The 21,229-nt window shown below is 42.6% G+C and overlaps 1 protein-coding gene across 1 annotated transcript; it reads right to left on the bottom strand.

Moving 5' to 3' along the window:
* Window positions 1–147: 147 nt before the first annotated feature.
* PPP1R17 (protein phosphatase 1 regulatory subunit 17) lies at window positions 148–17,893 on the bottom strand. Its single transcript, XM_053897615.1, has 5 exons — window positions 17,586–17,893; window positions 12,332–12,438; window positions 9,096–9,248; window positions 7,562–7,714; window positions 148–1,357 (listed from the first exon to the last, which is right to left on the bottom strand). The coding sequence occupies exons 2-5, from the start codon at window positions 12,411–12,413 to the stop codon at window positions 1,278–1,280; spliced, it is 468 nt and encodes a 155-aa protein (XP_053753590.1). The 5' UTR covers window positions 12,414–12,438; window positions 17,586–17,893; the 3' UTR covers window positions 148–1,277.
* Window positions 17,894–21,229: the final 3,336 nt, after the last annotated feature.

Here is a 21,229-nt window from a genome sequence, read left to right as displayed (position 1 = left end):
GTGAAATATTAATGGCCAATTCAAATATTTTTAAACTTACGTGGGTCAAAAACAAACAGAATCAGTCTTGTAATTCTCTCCTGCAACCTCTTCTCTTGGTATTTGTAAGTAAATAATTTTTAGAAGAAATGCACCGGGCCATAAACATGTGGTTAGAAGCGTTTTTATTACCAGCAGTGTCCTATATCTTGTCCACGTTTGTGAAAAAGACAGCCTTTTGGAAGCAGGGTGTATACAGAGCCTCCACATTAGCGCTTTCAGGCAGGATCTGTTTGAATATCCACCTTTCTACTTTTGCACAACAGTTTTTGCATCTCCTCACATCCATCACCTGGTGGATGAGGCCTTCACGCAAAGGTTTCCCACGGCACCCATAGCCAGCAGGCTGGGGCTGGGGTTATGTGTAGATCCCTGCTCAGTAGCTAACACCACATTTTTCCTTCCCATTCAAGAAAGCATATTGGGGTCTAAATAAGTCAGAATGCTAAAAATATACAAACGCCTTCCATCGACCTTAATTAATTTTTTAAAGAGAAAATTCATCACGAACAATATTCTACCTATCATGGTTCACTTGGGACACAGCTCACAAATTTCAGGATAACATGGTTAAGAGATGTTTTAAAAAATAAAAATAAATAAGAAATATTGCTAAGCTTCTCAGTAGACCAGCATGGTCAATTGGGTTGACTTCCCCAACTCATTCGCCTTTAGGGTATCAGTTACAAGGATCATAGAAAGGTCACCAGAGACACTTGGACTCTTGAGGAAAGATAAAGGACACAAAAGACCATGTTCTCCAAAGTAATCAGTGAGTCTGAACCAAGCCTTCCCGCCTCCTTAACTGGCAACAGGGAGTCAGTCCCCCCTTGAGCTGCTATTTGGATAATGTGAAGTCAAGTCCTGGTCACCAGTGTAGACCAAGAAATAAAGCACTTCCATGCTATTCATATTCTTTGCTCCATGAATTGATCCAGAAGATGCAGAAGCTAACACTAGAGTTTTCCCTGTTACCTCCCACTGTGGAATGATCTGTTTCCTTTCCGCTGCATTAGAAAACGAAAATTCAAGAGGCGGGAACAGAAACCAGATTCAAGAAAGAAGAGAGAGTCAAAGAGGTGACTGGCAATCTGATATAGTATGTCTCCTGGGGGAAAGGTGTCTGGATCTTAAAGGCAGACTATGACAAAATGAGAGCAGAAGCAAGTCTATTTTTTTTCTAGGTCGCCACAGGGAACCAATCTAACCTATTTACAAGGGTCTCAGGGGAACTCTGTTTAAATAGCTATTTTGTCACCATCCTTTTCGTCATCTTCCATGATCACTTTGGGTCTCTCGTCCCTGAGCAGTGTCATACCTGCAAAACAAAGCACCAATCTGCAATTAAGTGCCTCTAATTAAAATATTAGACAACCTTACAGCGTAGACACAGCACACAGGAGCATGACAACCCAAAAGCCCTTTAGCATCTGCAGAGCTAAGTGTTAAAGGTGCCAACAGAAAGAGGGAGCTGGGTGACCTTATTTGGGCTTCCCAGAGGAGCTGTGACTCAGGCAGGACACCGCTCTGGTTACCAGGAGACACTAACCTGGGAGTCAGAGGCAACTTTTACCCCCGTGTCTGTGTTCTGCATTTAAGCTCACAGCACAGTTGGATGAAAAGCAAACAGGTTTTGGAGTCCAACTGCTTCGGACCTCTCATTCTGTCACTCACTCGATCTGTGTTGGGCCTGTGAACACTTTCACACCTGAATTTTCTCGGGTGTAAAATGAGCACACTGATACTGGTGTGAAGGGCTATTGTGCCCATTGAACAAGAAGCTCATCCAGTGCTGAGCACAGCACAATGCCTGTGAGCAGCTGAGTCCGCTTCTCCCTTCCTTTTATTTTATACATTTTTGTTTCATTTGTAAAGTTTATTTATTTTGAGAGGGAGAAAGAGCATGAGCAGGGGAGGATAGGAGAGAGAGCATCCCAAGCAGGCTCCGCACTGTCAGCACACAGCCCGATGCGGGGCTTGAACTCACAAATGGTGAGATCATGACTTGGGCCGGAACCAACAGTCAGACACGTAACCGGTTGAGCCACCCGGGCGCCCCATCCCTTCCTTTTACACTTGCTAGTTCACTTCTTTGCAAAGAACTGGTCAGCAGCATAAAGTCAAAGTCAACTACATTTTAACATCTAGGGGAAATATTGAGCAGAGGCTCTGAACATGCCATTTCTGTGTGTCAGTGCTGGTAGGTGCTAAACTTTATGTGGTTCAGAGCAAAATGAGAAACTCAAGAACGGGCAGTGAGTTTTTGTAAAGTTCTGTGACTACCATTTAAAAAAATTGTTCTTTATTTTGAGGTGACTCTTTTTCTCCTTTTGGGTATTAAAATATCCTTTCTTCTATGAAATTTTAGGCATGTCAGGTGGTTAGTTTTTTAGCATCTTACTAGGCAGAATCCGAAGGTGGTATCCCTATGTTGGGCTCCAATATATTTTCTTTTTCAAGAGTTTACTGATCGTTGAAATTCAGAAGCCTAAGCACAATTTTCTGGACTGATCAGACCAGTTAAGACCATCCAAGGAGATCTGGGTGGGTCTGCTCATCCTGTGAATTGTCAAGTAGGGTCATTTTAATAAAAACATAAAGGAGGGTATGATTCAAGGCCAGTCCTCCGTGATTTCTGTCATCTCACCCCAGCCAACCACAGTGCCTTGCCCCACTTCCACCTTCTCATAATTAGAATCCTTTCGGTTCATTAAGCATTTCATAAAGATCTAAACATGAGGGTAGAAAGCTGTGCACCACAAGAGGCCTTTCTACAACACTGGACTCCATTCAACAGCGGCAAATTAATGAAAACTACGTGTTGATCTTAATGACTATTCATTTGATTCAGTTCCTAGTTTGTTCATATGGGTTCTTTACCAATTAGCTGATATTTATTGGAGGAGAAAAACAATTTCAGAAGTCTGGTTGAAAATGAGGATTTTGCATAAATCACTTAGGAAACACAGTGGGAGATATTTTCTCTTATACCTGCTGCAAAGAGGTTTGGATTTTTACTTGGAATTAAGGCTATCATGGTAGGAGAACATACAGTTAACTATGCTAATCCCCCAAACTTTCCATCTTAATTTCCTTGATATCTTTTCACATCAAGCCAAATTTGAGTTGATTCAAAGTGGACAAGAGCGTTTAAATTCCCAGATCCCAGTCAACTTTCTGATTATTTGGGGTATCCTTGAAACCTAGTTGTACAAGCATCTGGGCAGGAAAAAAAAGTCTTGGGATTCCAGGGAAAGGAGGAGCCTGTTTAACCATCAAGGTCAGCCCTTCCCAAATTAGGCTAGGCTTTCCACAGGGACACAGGAGATAATTTCAAGTGGAAAGTGAACTAGCATTTATATTAATATAGTTAAGCCTTAAAATAATGTCTTACAATGAAAAATACATATTGTGGCTCATCAAAATCTTGATTTCATGGCTATCATTGTTTAGGATGAGCCTTAAATTAGTAACATCTATGTCATCACTGCATTCTGCTTGATGTTTCATATTGTCAGCTTTGTTCATTTGATGATGAATGAGGTTTGATAAACACTGGTCTGTGATTTAACCCAGTCCTGAGCCTATGTTCTCCCATGGGAAACAGAGGTATGTTATTGAAGAAATGTACTCTAGAGCCAGAAAGCTTTGTCCTGGTGGTCATTGAACTTTGAGCAAGTCATTTAACCTGTCTGAGCCTCAGTTTATTCATTTGCAAAACTGGAGAAAAAAATAAATCATATCTCCCTCAGGGGGTGATACCGCCAGGTAGATTTAGACCAACATTCTTTTATGCTTCAAGCACACTTTTACGTGAACCTCCATTAAAGCACTTTTCACATTGTAGGAATCATTGGACAATACATCCATCACCCCTACCCCCTACTGAACTCTCGGGTTCTTTTTTTTTTTCTTTAAGTTTAATTTATTTATTTTGAGAGGGTGGAGAGGGGCGGAGATGGAAAGAGAGAGAATCCTGAGCAGGCTCTGCACTGTCAGCACAGAGCCTGATGAAGGGCTCAGACTCACGAACCATGAGATCGTGACCTAAGCTGAAATCCAGTCAGACGCTTAACCAACTGAGCCTGCCTGGCCAAGAACTGTGAGGTTCTTAAAGGATATCCTAGCATCTAGCAGGGGACTTGGGATACAGTAGGGACTTAGAAAATATCAGTTCCTACCTTTCCATTCTCTGTGTAGGAGAGTTTAAGGAACTTGCCTGTTTGTTAGAAACTGGTATGTTTTTAAGGCCAAAGCTGTCAGTCCAAGGTCTCTAAGGGCCAACCAATTAGCCTTGCAACAAGCTGTTTTAGGCCATGATCCCACTCAGAGCTGGTCACTTGCATTACAGATGTATGCCTCTAATTCAAGGAAGCCAGGGCTGAGATGCCACCTGTCCTGGCAAACCACACCAGAGAGAACACTATTCCCAGAAAAACAGAAGAGGTGTCACTTTCAAAGGACATATCAGTCTCCTTTCTACAAGCACATTACCGAGCTTTGATCTCCAAATATTTACAGCTCGTGGGCCAATTTTCCAAGCGACTTCTCTTCAATGCTTCCAGCCTCGTTATTCTTTACTTTCCCTGGTTCCTTTTGCCACAAACCTTAGCTAAAGACTTCTTTTTCTTTTAAGCAGTTCTCGGCTATTAAGATCTTACTAATCACAGTCCTATGCACCCTGCCATGCAGTCACCAAGATGGGGGGCTCGGGCAAATGTGGGCCAAGTTGGGAACAGACCTGGGTTGGCAAGGAAGTCAGAGATGACTCCTCACTAAGGAGTTGTCTGGCAGTTGGAACCCAACAAATAAGCTCATTAACCTAGGGGAATGAAGGCAGTTAGCAAGAGATTTAGAAGAGAGAGATAATCCTTGTCCGGTCTTCACTTGCCAAGGGCTAATGAGAGGAGATGTCTCCAGAGTGCATTTGTCTGTGAGTTCCTCTCAACACCCTTATTAGAACCAATATGAGTCTCTCTGAACATCTGCCGAAGGCTCTATCCTTATCAGCTTAACTAGCATTTCGATTACTGCCAAATCTTTAGATACTAAAAGGCTCTTCAAAAATAAAGTGCTTCAGCTAATATGCTAATAAAAGCTAGAATCATAGAACACTATCTATAATTGCAAATACAACACAGGGATTTGCTGATCCTAGGAATTCCATAATGTGTGTAGAGTCCATGGATATACAGCCTCTCTTTCCAGCTCTGTGTACTTTGCCCTGTTTGATAAACACTTTTTAAAAATTCAGCTCGGAAGCTGCTCTCCTAAGATGTAGATATTGGGATGTAGGCAGCATCCATTGCTTAAATAAACAGGGCTTAACATTTTAGGAAGTCCTTTGAATCAGTAGATTTATATGGAGAGGTAAAAACACTTGCAGCTAGGAAAATTCTCACTTTTAGAAATGGTTTGAATAATCTCAAGGAATATAAGATTGAAGAGAATGGAGGGGAACTCACATTTATTGAGGACTTTGAACAATCCAGGATCTGTGCTAAGTGCTTTATATACTTTATTTAATTTTGTTAACAATCCTGGGAAACAGATTTTTATGGTCCTCCATTCAGAAATGCATGAAATGAAGGAGGCTCTTTTGTCTGTGCTGGTTGCCCAGGCTCACAAAGCTAGGATGAGCAGAACCAGAGATCAAACTTAGTCCTTTCTGATCGCAAAGCCCATGTTCAATGCCTCTGCTAAGGTGACTCTACGCCCATAAATATTTTGTTCCTCGATCAAGTCTTCCCCTAGAAGAACTTCAATAAAAACAAATACAGGAATGGGTAAAGAAATAAAATCTCCTAATAGAGAACTTGGAACTGCCAAGAATTGTGATTGGCAAATAGAATATCAAATCAACAGATCCTTATTGAGCACTGCTGTACAGAAGGGACTTGGCTAGACAGCAAGGTCAATGCCAGCAACATAGAGCAATCACAGACCAGTTCTCATGAATTCATCAAATTTAAGTCAATTGAAAGAAAAGCTACAAAAATAGCAGCAAGAACGATGAAAACTATACTGAAAGATGACAGTCTCAGTTTGCACGCCCATCTACTACAGAGTTAGTTACGGACAGAAAAGATCCATTTTGGACCCGGAGGGGTCTGTTAGCAGAGACTTTGATCTGGTTGAGTCTTGAAAGGCGACTAGAACTGGGACAGAGGCAGAGCTTGGGGGAAATGTGTGATGGGTTGGAGGTTCATTGCAGGCATATGAGAACATGTTTGAGGCAGTTCAGAACCTGCCACTTGGTCCTTGGTCCACTTCCTCAGAGAAATGCCTCCTCAATGCTCCATGCGTCCTTGCCTGGCTCTGCTCCACAGAGATCAGTGGCCTTGTCTGTATCCCTGACTGCCTATTTATGATGTCTTCTTCTGAGGTGTCTTTCAATTTTTTATTAAATAAAATAATGGGGAAACATAGTTCTATAGCAACAAAATCTCATCTCTTCCCTAAGGGTCCCTTCTGGATTGCCATAGAGCTGAAAGCCCCAACTATCCACCACAGTACGACGTAAGGCAGACCTGGATTAGAGCCCCAGCTCTGCTGCGACACTGCGTTTGATCTTGAGCATAATTTGATCCGTTTATCTGTCCTCCTAATCATCCCATCTCAGTCCAACCAATCAACCAAGCAGCTACCTCTCCGTCAATGTCATCCACAGAAGACTTGAAGTTACATACATTCTCTTTCAGCTTTTTTATGTGAAGGGACCTAATAGCTCCTTTCTTGTGTTACCCAGCTGATTTAAACAAAATCCACAAACATACCGAACTCAGTACCTAACATTTAGTAGAGTCTCAATGAACATTAGTACATTTTCTTCTCTGCCACCCCCTCCAAATATCTGTGTAAAACACACACTCACACATGTGACTCACTCAGTCACATGTATAAGACTCGCTCAGTCTTATAACCTAATCATGAATGTATATGTCTTTTTCCCCAACCTGCACTTAACATTCTCAGGGACAAGACTACACTTCATACATTAGCTGCCTTATATAGCCTGGGGTGGTGTACATAGTTCAGCAAGACTTTTTCGTTTGATTTGACACATATTAAGGTGGCTATCATTATTTCTGAATCTCCCTTTCTCTCCCTCTCCCTCTCTCTTTCTCTTGTTTTAAAGATTTGGTCAGTATATCCAGGCGTCTTGGGAGAATCAGCTATCAGTCATAGGATGCATGATTCATGGAAGACTAGGGAGGGGGATATTTCAACTCTTTTCAAGGACCCACTGACATTTCTATTTCATTGGCCCAGTGAATTCGACCAGTCCTGCTGAAGCATGAGTAATGCTCTGAACCTCCCCCAGCTCCAACTCAGCCCTGGGGGAGCTGCCGGGGAAGGTAAACGTGAAAGGCAGCAATAAATGCTCCTCTTCCCCAGAGCACTTCTGTGTGACACAGATTGCTGGGCCAGGACAAAGGCCACGCCCGTGGCAGTTCCAGATGGCAAGGCTCTTGACCTGTTCCCATCGCCCCCTGCAAATGCCTTGCACCAGCTCTTTTACCTGCTGCAAAGGGGGACACGTGCAGGGCAGGTGTGTCTTTTCTCCTTGGTTTTTTCTGTTCCAGGTCAGTGTTATGAAGAGCTGGACTCATTTTGCCCTTTGGATGTCTCTCTTGAACATCGTATCTTTGAATTAAATGTTCTGAAAGCACACCTGCATGGTTTGGGGAACAAATGGGGAAACAGGGTCAAACACATATATCCTAATACGTAAGGACTATGCCTTCATATTTGCACATATACCTAGTGATGGTAGTCAATATATCTTTTCAAACTGATTTTAAACAATCGTTTCAATATTAAGAATTCGTCTCTATTGAGGCAACACTAGCGAACATCCTCTAAGTAAAGGGTTTCACGTGCCTGATTTTATTTTAGCCTCAGAAAACACTGAGGAATTTCATATTACCATCACCATCACACGTCTGAGGAAAACGAGGCACTGAAATATACCCACAGCAGCCCAGCTCCCAGGGGTCAGGGCCAGGAATTGAGCCCAGGTTTGCCTGCCTCCCAGGGCCATCCTGGCTAGAGCAATGCATCATTTGTTGTTCTGCAGGCCACATGCTTCACTCTTCAGTGTCTTGCCTGCCTTCTCACCTCTCCCACATGTGAAATTTCTCTCCATCATTTAAAGACTCTCTGAAAGCGGCCTCTTCTAGGAAACTTTCCACAACCCCTTGCCCAGGCTGAGCTCCTGGAGTCTTTATGTAAGGACCTCATTACTTACATAAAGCAATTATTTTACTTTTACATAAGTAAACAACTTTTACATAAAGTTGTTATTTCTTCCTGCATATTTCAGCTATTTAGGTGCTTCTGTTTTGTCTTGTAAAACTGAAAGTTCCTTCCCAGGAAGCTGTGGCTTCTATTTGTTTTGTAGCCCTCCAAGTGGATCATGAGTGGAAAGAACACTAAATACATGACCCAGAGGGAAGGAGAAAAGGAAAGAAGACCAAACAAAACTGTTGGGAAGCAGTGTCACACCTCACACACAAGGTTGTTAGAGAGACACGTTAGACAACGTGTTTGTCAAACCATTTTGCTTTTTCCTGGGCACACAGAGAGTCTACACTTCTCAGCCTCCCTTGCAGTCCGGTGAAGTTTGTGACTGAAGGACGCGAGGTGTGCCCCTTTTGGGCCTGCCAATCTTGCCCTCTGTTCTGCGCCCCTCCCCACTTCATCCCTGGGCCTGCTGGATGCTGAGGCTCACGGTGACTTTGAAAGCCATGTGCTGGTGATGTGCAAACTGCCACCGGCCAGAATCCTTGAATTACTGTTTGGAGCAGAACCTGCTTTTGCAACTTGCACTATTATGAGTGAAAAAAAAAAAAAACAAAACCCAAAACTTGTGCCATTAACATTTTGTAATTCATTTGTTATAGCATCTGGCCATATTGTCATGAAGACAGATGTAGGGATAGTACCAGTGATTTAAAAACACTCAAGTATTTAAGGAAACGTTGTAAGACCAATGTGATCTACGGCAGCGGTTCCCTTTTACAGATGTGCGAACTGAACTCATTGTCCGTTACCTGGTATGAAAGGCGGGATGTGCAATGCCGGTGTATCTTTTCTTCTTGGTTTTTTTTGGTCTGACTCAACATTCAGGGCAACCTGCACATTTTTTCCCTTTCTTGGCTTCTTTTTGAGATCACAGTCCTTAATGAATTGGTCTGAAAGGTCATCTGATATTGAGGGGATGCAAAATAAAAAAGAATGTGATGTGAATAAGGGTTGCTCACAAACTGGTTGGTTTCCAATCACTTGCAGGAGCCATTTGGTCTGAAAAGGAAAATTATTTATATATTTTGGCCTAGTCTACATCAGACTTTAGGAGCCTTGCACAAATACACAGTAAAACAGAAAACTGGAATATTCTACAAAACGCCAAAGGGGATGGATAATCAAAGCAAAAGAGAACTTTAAAATATAATTAGGCAAGCCACAGAGTGGGTGTGAGTTAAATTTCTGATGGGAGAACAGGTTCTCTGTGCTAAATGCTCTTTCTTAACTTCTTTTCCTCAAGGCTTGCTCTCTTGAAGACTCCACGGGTCAGGATGGAGCCAGGCATGCTCTTCAGTCTTGTAGTAAAGTTCTCTGCAAATTCCTCACCCACCTCCATTTCTGCGGTCAGGTGGTCACCCGGATGATTCACACTTGCCTTCAGCATTGGTGTCTTGGTTCACTGCACACTGGCATTGCAATTCTCCCAGTTGCCCATCTCAACCCCAGGTCCTCCTGCCCTCTTACCCAGCTTTTTACCTTTGTCAGTGCCTGGAGCTTGTGAGGCTCTGCATCACATCCATCAGATGCCAGGGTACACAATTAATCCAGTCTGATCACTCCTCGCCCATTATTTTCTTTGCTCCATCTGACTCCTCAATGCTTTTGTTGATGGCGCACTCCTCTGAGCTTCTCTGTCATTGTTCTAGCACCTGTTTATTCTATAATGGTTTCTCTCTTGCTCTAGAAAGAGGCTTCATGGAAATTAAGGATTATGTCCTTTTAATAATTTTATTCTTAGTTGCCTCTCCCTCCAATAAATGCATGTTGAATGGATAAGTGATGTTGGACTGATCCCAGTTCAATCGCTGACTCTGTCCCCTGTTAGTTCTGAGAATTTGGCCCTCACTTTCTAGGAACTTTGATATCGTCTCAAATTTTTAAATGGGGATAATATTAAATCAGTGTGTGTGTGTGTGTGTGTGTGTGTGTGTGTGACAAACAGACAGAGAAGACTACATTTGTTAATGTTGGTAAAGCAGTTGTTACATTTGATACATCTCAAATCCTCAAAAAAAATTGACTCTGGCCATTGCTCACTCCCTGACACCTTCTACAAGATCCAAAGAAAGCCCACCTCCCCACCCCATCTCTGTAAGTCTTTCCCAGTCTTGGGTATCCTTTCTCAGCTTCTGGGTAGCTGCAGGAGTTTTGCTCATGTAACACCTTTCCTGCATATATATTCTCTGCCGTCTTTGATGACAGGTATCTTGTGTTTTTATCTCCTTACAGCAATTAATAAATATTTGTCGGATGTATGCTTGAATGAATGAACTCAAACATGTTATATATAAGGAGATAGTCTGTTAGGGTTCAAAGAAGCCATAGACAGTGAAGAAATTCACTATGACCTGGATACAGTCTGGTTACATCTACGGCTGTGAATGAATTTGGGGAAATTCAGGTATTAATTGGATATTTTCAGCCCCTTCCTCTTTTCCTTCTTCCTTTTATTCTCCTTCCTTCCTTCCTTCTTTCCTTCCTCCCTTCTTTTTCTCTGTTTCTCTTTTATGAAAATATTCAGGTCAATGTCTTCAAAACACTGGGGGTTAAATGTGTCAAACCTGTTCACTTCAGTTTTGTGGGTCTAGATATAACCTGTGTCATTCATTCATGCATTTATTCAACAAACGTTGATCAAGTTCCTACTCTATGCCAGGTCTTGAGCAAGATTCTAGGGCTAAAAAGACAAGTAAGAAACGGTCCTTGTTTTCAAGTTGCTGTGATCTATTGGGCTTTATGTCTGGATGGGGTCCTTTGTTTTAGAAAATTCAATATGCACGAGAAACCTACCAGGAGAAATACTTAGTAACCATACATTATTATGCCCGCATCATCCAAAGATCACAGTATATAACCAAAAAATCAAATAGCATCATTCCCTTCAGCCATATTTAATAGTAACACATGTTTCCTTTCACCTAAAGGATTTGAATAATTCCATCCAATCATTTCAATTTAATAAATATTTATTGAGATCATATTATATGTAAGGCATTGCACTATTTGCTTTTAGGTTTACATATACAAAAAAAAAAGAGGTGAGTGGGGAAACTTAAACTTAAAACTTAAAAATTTGCTGCCACATAGCACAGTTAACTCCCCCCCCACCCATATCATACATACCATAGGCATGTTGAATGAATGAATGTTGGTCAGAATGGGTGCTGCCCAGTGGTAGGGCCTCTGGAAGTACAGACTGGATGTCGACCAGTCATGGGTCACCATTCAACCCCAGGATACGACTCAGTGCACAGTACAGAGAGCAAGACATTTGCTTCAATTTGGACTTTTACTTCCATTGCACTTTTTCCTACTTTTGGAGAAATCCTGAACATAAACTATCTTGATGGCAAATGGGGAGAGGGGAGAGGAGGGGGGACTCATAACCAGGCGAGACATAAACAAAGGCTATGAATATGCAAAAGGCCCATCCATCAAAAGTCTGAGTGTCTCATTTTTAGAAATGGGTAGAGGCAGAAATGTTTCTGGTATTTTCATTACAAAGGTTATGCAAAAAGTCAGTTCTGGAAAGGAAACAGATTGACAATAAAGCCGAAAAAGGCTATTTAAAATTCTGTCTTGATAGGCAAAGAGAGATATTTGAAATATTTTATTGCACTGCACATGGGGTGTAAGTGTGCCGGCAAATACTGGAAAGCGGGTCTCCTGCCACATTCCATTTATTGCCTCAGAAATGCTCTGTCTGGGACTCTGTCAGACCCAGAAAAGAGGACAATGCCTTTTCTCTCTTTCTGTAACTCTAATGAACTTCTCTCCAGTGCTTCGGCTAATATTTACATGGCAGACCCCACAGAGCCATGGCTATTTGCCTTTCCAGCTGGTGTTGGCTGTCACCAGAAGGTACAAACGATCAGGTTTCAGGGGGCCTCCCGCTGACTTGCCTGCAAACCGAATGGTGAGAGGATGGCAGAGACACCTCCTTTCTGACTCTCACTACTGACATGCACGCTGCAGCATTTACCTAAGTGCTCACGATGAGGGTCTAGCTTGTCCAGCCTGTCTTCTGAGAGCTCCAGTGGCTGCATTTGCTCAGTGGACATCATCGAAGGAGGTATATCTTCTCCAGCCCTACAGAAGTATAAGAAACAAGACCATTAGTGTGTCTTCTGTTCATTTGCTCACTTAGTAAATAAGCGTATTTATTGAGCACTTACTACGTTCTCAATTCAATCCCATTTTTTCAAGTCTGTTTCTTATGCTTAACTACTAGAAGCTCTAACTTAAGATTTAAGGTAAAATAGGGGCTCCTGGGTGCCTTAGTCAGTTAAGCATCCAACTCTTGATTTTGGCTCATGTCATGATCTCTTGATCGGATATCGAGCCCTGTATCAGGCTCCATGCTGACAGCGCAGAGACTGCTTGGGACTCTCTCTCTCTCTGCCCCTTCCCTGCTTGTATGCATGTGCGTGAATGTACGCTCTTTCTCTCTTTCTCTCAAAATAAATAAACATGAAAAAAGATTTAAGTCAAAATAAATGAAACACACACATACATGGATATAACTGCCATTCATCAAACGTTCAATATTTATTCCTCTTTCAGAAGCACTGTGGGAGTTTCTGAATGAATACTTGTCAATTCTGAATTCGAAATGAGTTAGCTGAGAGTTACAGAAATCTTGATTTAATCTTGTCTATATATTCTGTTGAGTTCTGCAAAGTAGGATTATGTCTACTTCATAGATGAAGAAAGCAAGAATCAGAAAACATAATTTCTTTAGTTATGCAATTCTTAAATAGCCAAGATCCAATTATTAAATAGCCTGGGTCCAAACCCAGTCCTGAAGATTTCCATTAGATACCCAAGACTCTTAAAACAGTGATTCCTTTGAACCCAAATTGAATCAGCCTTCTGGTTTTCTATCATGACATACTACAAAGTATAGCATGTAACGTATAAATGTATAGTATAAAGTAATTATAAGGTAATAAGATTTTTTTTCCCTGCCCGTATTATAAGGTGGTAAGAAAAAAATCTAGGTCTTGAAACGGATCTTTATTATTTTCTCCCTAGAGATTTCTGACATTAAAGCAAGTCTGTTTCCCCCTCCCCCTCCCCCATTTTCTTAGACCACAAATCCATTGAACTTTCAGAGCTATTGTAGTCATTCTCCAGGAGTGGAAATCCAGAATGGACATATGTCAAGTCTGAATGAGAAATGCATTACTTGAGATTTATAGAATCTGCCTTGGTTCTATTTCTTTCTGAAAATTTATTTCTCACGTTCTATCACAACAAGAATACTTGCAGACAAAAAAGATTAAAGTGGCCCAAACTGATCCTCTGTTCTTGAGATTCCTGGATCACTGGCATGCAGACGAACACAGAGACCAGTTGTGTTAACATTTCAAGCTCATAGAATTAGTTCAACTCAGTTGTCTTCTGAGGAATAAGCCAGTTTTCTCCGGGAAGGCTGGAGGGCCTCTCCCCCTACAAGCTGAGATCATTGCATAGCAGATGGAGCTATTAACGGATTACTTGAACCCGGCTTTTAGTGTCATTCTGAGCAGACTGACTGTACTGAGTGACTTTAGCAGAAATCAATTCAGACCATTGTTTTAATGTTTGTATAAAGACTGCCAACTCCCTGGGACCATAAGGAAGTATGCTGTTAACTTGGGTGGTTACCGCCCACCTGCTCAAGTGGAGAGGAAAGCCATTGGACCATCAGTCGGGATGAGTGGGCTCAGTGCTGAGGTCTCGAGGGAAAGTTACAGCCTCAAATACGGCCTGTGCGCCTTAACCAATCCAATCTTACTTCACTCTGGGCAGAAAGTCACAGGCCCTGTCATTGACTTGATGCCGAAAATCACCCCATTGAGGATCTAGTCCAGTGTTCATTTAGAAGGACAACTGAGGCTTGAAGAGGTTGAAGGGACCTATCATTAGTTACACACTTAGAGTCAGAGCCGTCATTTGACCATAGGCTCCTACTCTCTGTTCTAGGTCTTATCTGGCAATGGTCCCCCTCTCCTTCTCTCCAGCCAGAGTAAGCTGTTCTTTTCTTTGTACTTGAATCATATGACTGCTTCTGTGTGCTCAGTAGCTGGTTATTTAACTCGAATCTGAGCTTTCAAGTTCAAATGGATCTAGGCTGAATCTCAGCTCTTCAAAAAGAGGTATGACTTTGATTCAGTAGCTAAATCTTAATGAGGTAGTGGGGGTAAATGGAGCCCAAGTAACCATGTCATCATTTTTTCCCCTTTTTTCTACAAGCTACAGCTGCTATGATAGAATTAGCAAAGGCTAGCCTCTTTGGGGTGCACTGAGGGATGGGCCCCCGGGGTCACAGGTCCCTCTCTGTCCCCCTATCCCATTCTTACCCTCACTTTTCTTACCTGTAAAATAGAGGAAATAGTATCTACCTCATAGAGTTACTATAAAGGTTAAATGGAATAGCTGCCTGCTTTGCACATTGCAGGTACTGAGTGAATGGTAGTCACTGTTAGGTAACATCTCTACCACACCGGATGACTAGCTAATGAAGACCAGCTTGTTTAGCTAAAAAATTATCAAACCTTTCATTTTCATCTAGATGCTGAACCATGGGCGGGCTAGCCTTCATCTGAACAAAACGGCTCTCACGGTACTGGACGTGTGAGAGAGAAGCCTTCCCTTAGCAGGTGAATTGTCCAAGTGTTGGAAGTCCCTGGACAAGGTGAGGGCACCTGCTTCTTCCCCAAGATAGTACCTCGTGTCTGTAGGGGAAGCAACACTATTTTATTCATTCATATATTTATTTATTTATTTACTTACTTTAAACTTTAAACTTTTTTTTTTTTAGAGAAAGAGAGAGAGAGAGAGAGTGCTAGCAGGGAGGGGCAGAAAGAGAAAGAGAGGGAGAGAGAAAGAGAGAGAGAGAGAATCCCAAGCAGGCTCCATGCCCAGCATGAGCGACTGAGTCACCCAGGCACCCCAGAAACACTGTTTTAAACCAGTGTGATTGCAAGCATGCAGTGCTGGGCCAGGCTGGCAAGCTTCTGTTTGCTATGGGGCTGAAAGATGGTTTTCAGATTTGGGGTTTTATGTCACAACAATAGCCTGTGCTGGGCAGGGTTGAGTTTTGCCCAGGGGATTAGAGGATACTGCTATCATGGATGATGTCATTAAGATCTTTTTGGCAGAAAACCTTCACACAAAGAAAGGAACAAGTACTCGAGGAGAGAAAAGTTTGGTTTAGTATCACCTTCTTGGTAACTGTCATTTTACCTGTCTGTTGAATGTTAGTATAAGATGACCCCCTCTCCCTACTCACTCGTCATTTCCCTCCCGGTGAATAAGGAGTGCTCTGTGTGATTGAGCCACTGTAAGACACGAGCCAGTCTAATGAATGAACTAAGAAATGATTTCTGCCCCTGCTCATGCTTTCTGTTCTTTAATTCAGCCTCCCCATCCCAAGCACCAGCGAAGGGACCCTGCGCTTGTCATGCTGCCCTGGAAGGTTGTATCATCTCCCTCAGCAGCTCACTGTAATTTGGGAATGTTCTTAGTGCTGCCTCTTTCTTTCATACCTAAATACCTGGCCCCTTGGGTGTTCAGATTCTAACCAAGGGACTAGGGCCTCATGAGATGCCTTGGGGGTATTACATAAACTGTTCTCTAGTACAAAGATTTTTCACCCTCTCACATTCTTCTTGCTGTTGATTGCACGTTCAATGTCTCTGAATTTTAACACTCACACACAGTGTTGATTTGGATAATATCAAGCTGCCCACCCTCACCTGAAAAGCCTTTTTTTCTTCCCCCACAGAGAGACACTTGTAAATGCAGACACCACCTAGAGAAGAGATATATTAACTGACATCACATAATACACAAGGGCGCCAGTGCATTTAATGATAAAAGTCACCTTCTCTTTTGAGAACAGGAACCGGAAGATCAGGGACCTGGGAAGGAAGCCCACCAAATTGCAGGAAGACAGCCAAGCCAGAGCGGGCTGCTGAAGCTGAGGATGCTGTGGGGGCGGGGGGCCTCCACCAGCCCAGAGCCGGTTCCTACTTTGGGGACAGTAGTGCTATTTCCTCATGTTAAAAAGATTGGTCAGTTCAGTTTGAGGTCAGAAGCAGGCCTGGGCATTTTGTCTTTTCTCTCAACACCGAGTAAGTTTCTTGGTTGGATGTTAGAATATGTAGTTTAACTCAAGGTCACTGACATCAAGCATTTGGCCCTGTGAGGCAATACGGGGTAGAAGCAAATGTTTGGTTACTTGTACTGGTCTCTAGCTGGGTCCACTTGGGGAAATTGTATGTCCTCCTGGAAACTTAGTTTCCGCATCTGTAAAATGGGTTGATGGTGGCTCTTTCTCCAGGGTTGAGGGTATTCACACAGCGTGTCTAAAGCTTCTAGCCCAGATCTCAGTGCACACTGACACTTTAAAAAGTGTGCGTTGCCTTGTTTGTTCTTTTCATCCTTATTAAATTAAACCGTTGGAAACGTCTCCTTGTCTCATCTTTGGCCTTATTTGAAGCTAATCACAAGATTAAAACAATCCAAGGTACAAACCAACACAGACACCCCTTTCCAAGTCTTGGGAATATGGTACTACTGATTCTCAGAAGCGAGCGGATGCAGCTTAACTGAGGAAATTCTAAAGAATTCTGAAGAATTTCCCCCAAAGTAATCATCCCTGGATTGATTTGATGGAATAAAAAGTTAGAAGGTTATGTCCACAGCCCAATGTGGTGTCTGATTATATAAAATCCGTATCCTTTGTCAAATCTCTTTTTAGCCTGAGGATTTAATTCAGGTCAATAAGTACTACGTTTTAAAATCAGGTTTGTTCATTAAAAGACTAAATTTGCAGTATTCCTCAAGGAGTGAGTCTTACTTGAAGTAGGGCATGGAAAGGTGTTTTTGGCAAGCGCAGCCTCCCCAGCCTTAGAAGATGAGCCTTCCCACAGTGTGCAAATATGTGGACATATCAGTGTTCATCTCGAAACTTAGCAATTTAGTTTGCGAGAATTCTGACTCTACAGAATTCAGAACTCCACCTCCTTTAGAAAAAATGTCTTGAAAATGATGACTTTTCCAGCTCCCCATCTAGCCCCAGCTTAGTCTTGCTCCAGAGCGCAGACCCCCGCCCCCGCCCCCTTCCCTGCCCCTTCACCACCAGCTGCCGCCTCCTTTGTCCCAGCGACCATCAAGAAGCAGTAACTGATTGAAAATTTGCTTTCCTTGCTGCAAAAGTTCTTGGAGTAAAAATCTGAAGCACTTACCAATCAGTGCAGGCTCTGGGATGAGAAGGCGAGAGAAGGGGAGGGCAAGCCTCCTCCCCAAGCTGGGCCGGCTTCTCTGCAGCAGTGGCTGCTGCTGGGCTCCAGCTCCTCTTATCAAGGGACCAGCTGCCGCTGTTGCCATGGGGATGCTCCGTTTCACAGGCGCCAGGGCAAGGGGGATGGAGAGGGGAAGACGATAATCTCGCTGCCACTGCTCCCACTGCAATAATTGTCCATTACAAAACACAATACAGAGTGGTACTTTGAGTTCCCAGTGTGCAAGGCTGGAGAAATCCAGACAAGCCAGCTAGACCCTCTAATCCCTGAAACAACCCGATGCAGTAGGGTTTTTTGGCCTGACTTTGCAAATACGGTAGCTGAGGCACAGTCAGTTTAGGTGACTTGCCCGAAAGGTGCTACAGCTAATTTTAATTCTCAAATCTACTTGAGTTTAAATACCACGAGGCACTTTCACTCACCACCGGGCCCCGGGTGAGAAGAATAGTAGCAATGGCTGACATTTCCATAAGGCTTCCCAGGTGACAGGCACTCTTCTTTACCCATATTGACTCATTTTATCTTCAGTACAGTCTTGCCAGATAAACTGCTGTCATCATCCCCCTCTCGCTGCTGGGGCACTGAGCTGATAAATCATCTGCCCAAGATCTCACTGCTCGTAAGTGGTAAGGCTAGAGCTTGAACTGGGCAATCAAATGTGGAATCCATGCTCTTAACCGGTTTGCAATACTGCTCATCATTCTGAGAGGACAGCACGTAGCGAAGAAAGCAGCCCTCCTTAGCTAGGTTGGGGTGTGGGGGCCAGGAAAAATTTGCTCCTCCAAAGGAACTAAACCAAATGTTCTAATACTAGGAATTCACATGCACTACAGGAAAGGGCAGGGGGAGCAAATGGTGTTGAAGCGAGGCTGGGTGTGATGTGCTGTCCTATGGAGAGGAAGGGTCTGTGTTGGGGGTAAGCTCACTGGAGGGAGTCCTGTGTTGACCAGAGGAGCAGTATCTAGTCGCTGGTCTGGGCATGAAGAGCAGGGAGGTTAGTCTGGGGGTTCGGGCAGAGACCAGCTTGAGACCTCTGGAGGGCAGCCAAGAGGCCACCCACCAATGACACCCAAGAGGTATGAATACAATCCACGCATGTTGTTTCCTCTCCTTCCAGAGGCTGCAAGCAGTGTGCATCCCTCAAAGCCCCTCATTGGCCTCAACTACCTGTTAGTCTTCAGTATTGAGTTGACTGATTCCCCCTTTCCATTTGCCAGTATCCCAAATAATAGGGCTGGAACCATAATAAACTCATCCCGACTCCTAGGGTTAGTTTATTCAGAGGCCATGGTAACAAATCAGCAGGGAGCAGCCTTCCTTGTTAGATCCGGTTTGTCTTAGTCCTTATTGGAATCTACTGGAAAGAAATGGAGGCTGCCACAAGGTAATCTCCTGGCTAGGAAGGGAGGCTCTGGATATTAAGAGAAAGTCCCTAGAAGCATCTCTCTGTTCCAAACTGCCTGCTTTATCTTCTTATCAACAGCCTTTTTGGCCAATGGGTTAGCAGTATCTTCATTTACAAACTTGAGGGGAAAAAATACACTTTCTTCCTAAATTCTTCAATTCTTTTAAAAAATTAAACATTTTCTGAGATAATTTGGATTCACATATAGTTATAAGAAATAATGTGGGGTGCCTGGGTGGCTCAGTCGGTTCAGCATCCGACTTCAGCTCAGGTCATGATCTCGCAGTCCATGAGTTTGAGCCCCGCGTCGGGCTCTGTGCTGACAGCTCGGAGCCTGGAGCCTGTTTCAGATTCTGTGTCTGCCTCTCTCTCTGACCCTCACCCGTTCATGCTCTGTCTCTGTCTGTATCAAAAATAAATAAACTTTAAAAAAATTAAAAAAAAAAAAAGAAATAATGCAGACAAGTCTCCTGCACCATTTAAGCAATTTCTTCCAGTGGTACCATCTTGCAAAACTACATAGGACAGTATCTCAGCTGGTATATTGGTGTTGATACAGTCAAGATACAGAACAGCTCCATCACAAGAATCTCTCATGTTGTCCTTAGTCACACCCATCCCCCTTCCTTTTCTTTCCTCATTCTCCCTGCTCCTACTCACTGCTTAGCAGTTCCTCCAACCACTAATCTGTTCTCCGTTTCTATAATGTTGCTATTTTTAAAATGCTATATAGGGGAGCCAGGCTGGCCTAGTCAGTGGAGCATACGACTCTTGATCTTGGGGTTGTAAATTCGAGCTCCACAGTGGGTGTAGGGATTACTTAAAAAAATAATAAAATCTTTAAAAAATGCTATATAGGGGCGCCTGGGTGGCTCAATCGGTTAAGCGTCCGACTTTGACTCAGGTCATGATCTTGCTGTCCATGAGATCAAGCCCCACATCAGGCTCTGTGCTGACAGCTCAGAGCCTGGAGTCTGCTTCAAATTCTGTGTCTCCTTCTCTCTCTCTCTCACCTCTTCTCTCTCTCTCAAAAATAAACATTAAAATTTTTTTAAAAAATGCTATATAAATGCCATCATACAGTATGAAACTTTATGGATTTGGCTTTTTTCTTTTTTAACTCAGCCTTATTCCCAATGATTCATCCAAATTGTTCCATTCATCAATAATCTGTTCCTTTTTAATCACTGCCTAGTATTCCATGGTATATGCCAACATTTAACCTTACACATGTTGTAGGGCATTTGAATTGTTCCTAGTGTTTGGCTATTACAAATAAAGCTGTTCTAAAAATTCACGTACAGGATTTTGTATGAACATAAGTATTCATTTCTCTGGGATAAATGCCCAGGAGTGCAATTGCTGGCTTGTATGGCAGTTGCATATTTAATAAGTAACGGCCAAACTGTTTTCCAAAATGGCTCTACCATTTTATATTTCCGCCAGCCATTATGAGTGATCCAGTTTCTCTTCATAGTTGCCAGCATTCAGTGTTGTTGCAGTCAAAAAAAATTTTTTTTAATGTTTATTTATTTTTGAGAAAAAGAGAGAGCGTGAGCAGGGGAATAGCAGAGAGAGAGGGAGACACAGAATCCAAAGCAGGCTCCAGGCTCTGAGCTGTCAGCACAGAGCCCAATGCGGGACTCGAACTCACAAACTTCAAGATAATGACTTGAGCCAAAGTCAGATGCTTAACCGACTGAGACACCCAGGCACCCCTTTGTTGCAATTTTTTTAAAGTCATTCTTATAGGTGTGCAGTGGTACCTCATTGTGATTTTAATGTGTTTCTCTGTGGACTAATGATGTTAAACATCTTTTCATGCACTTACTTGCCATTTGTATGTTTCTTCGGTGAAATGTCTCTTCATATCTTTTGCCCATTTCTTAATTGGATTTTTTTTTTAACCATTGAGTGTTGTTGAAAACTCCTTTTTATTTTAGATACTAGTCCTCTATAAGAAATACGGTTTTGCAAATGTTTTCTCCCAGTTTATGGCTTGTCTTTGTCTTTTCTAACTCCTACCAGAGTCTTTCATGGAGCAAAAGTTTTAAATTTATATCAGGTCTCATTTATCAATAAATTAACTTTAAAACATATATAGTTGAGAATATTTCTGAAGCTCTTCAGGGAAGCTAAACGGTGTTAGGAATTTTAAAACACTCTTCTGTCACTGAATTTC

The sequence above is a fragment of the Panthera pardus genome, unplaced genomic scaffold (genome assembly GCF_024362965.1).
Source record: "Panthera pardus isolate Hobbes unplaced genomic scaffold, ASM2436296v1 HiC_scaffold_8, whole genome shotgun sequence".
Taxonomy (NCBI): Eukaryota; Metazoa; Chordata; class Mammalia; order Carnivora; family Felidae; genus Panthera; species Panthera pardus.
This window is presented reverse-complemented; position numbering and strand designations above follow the sequence as displayed.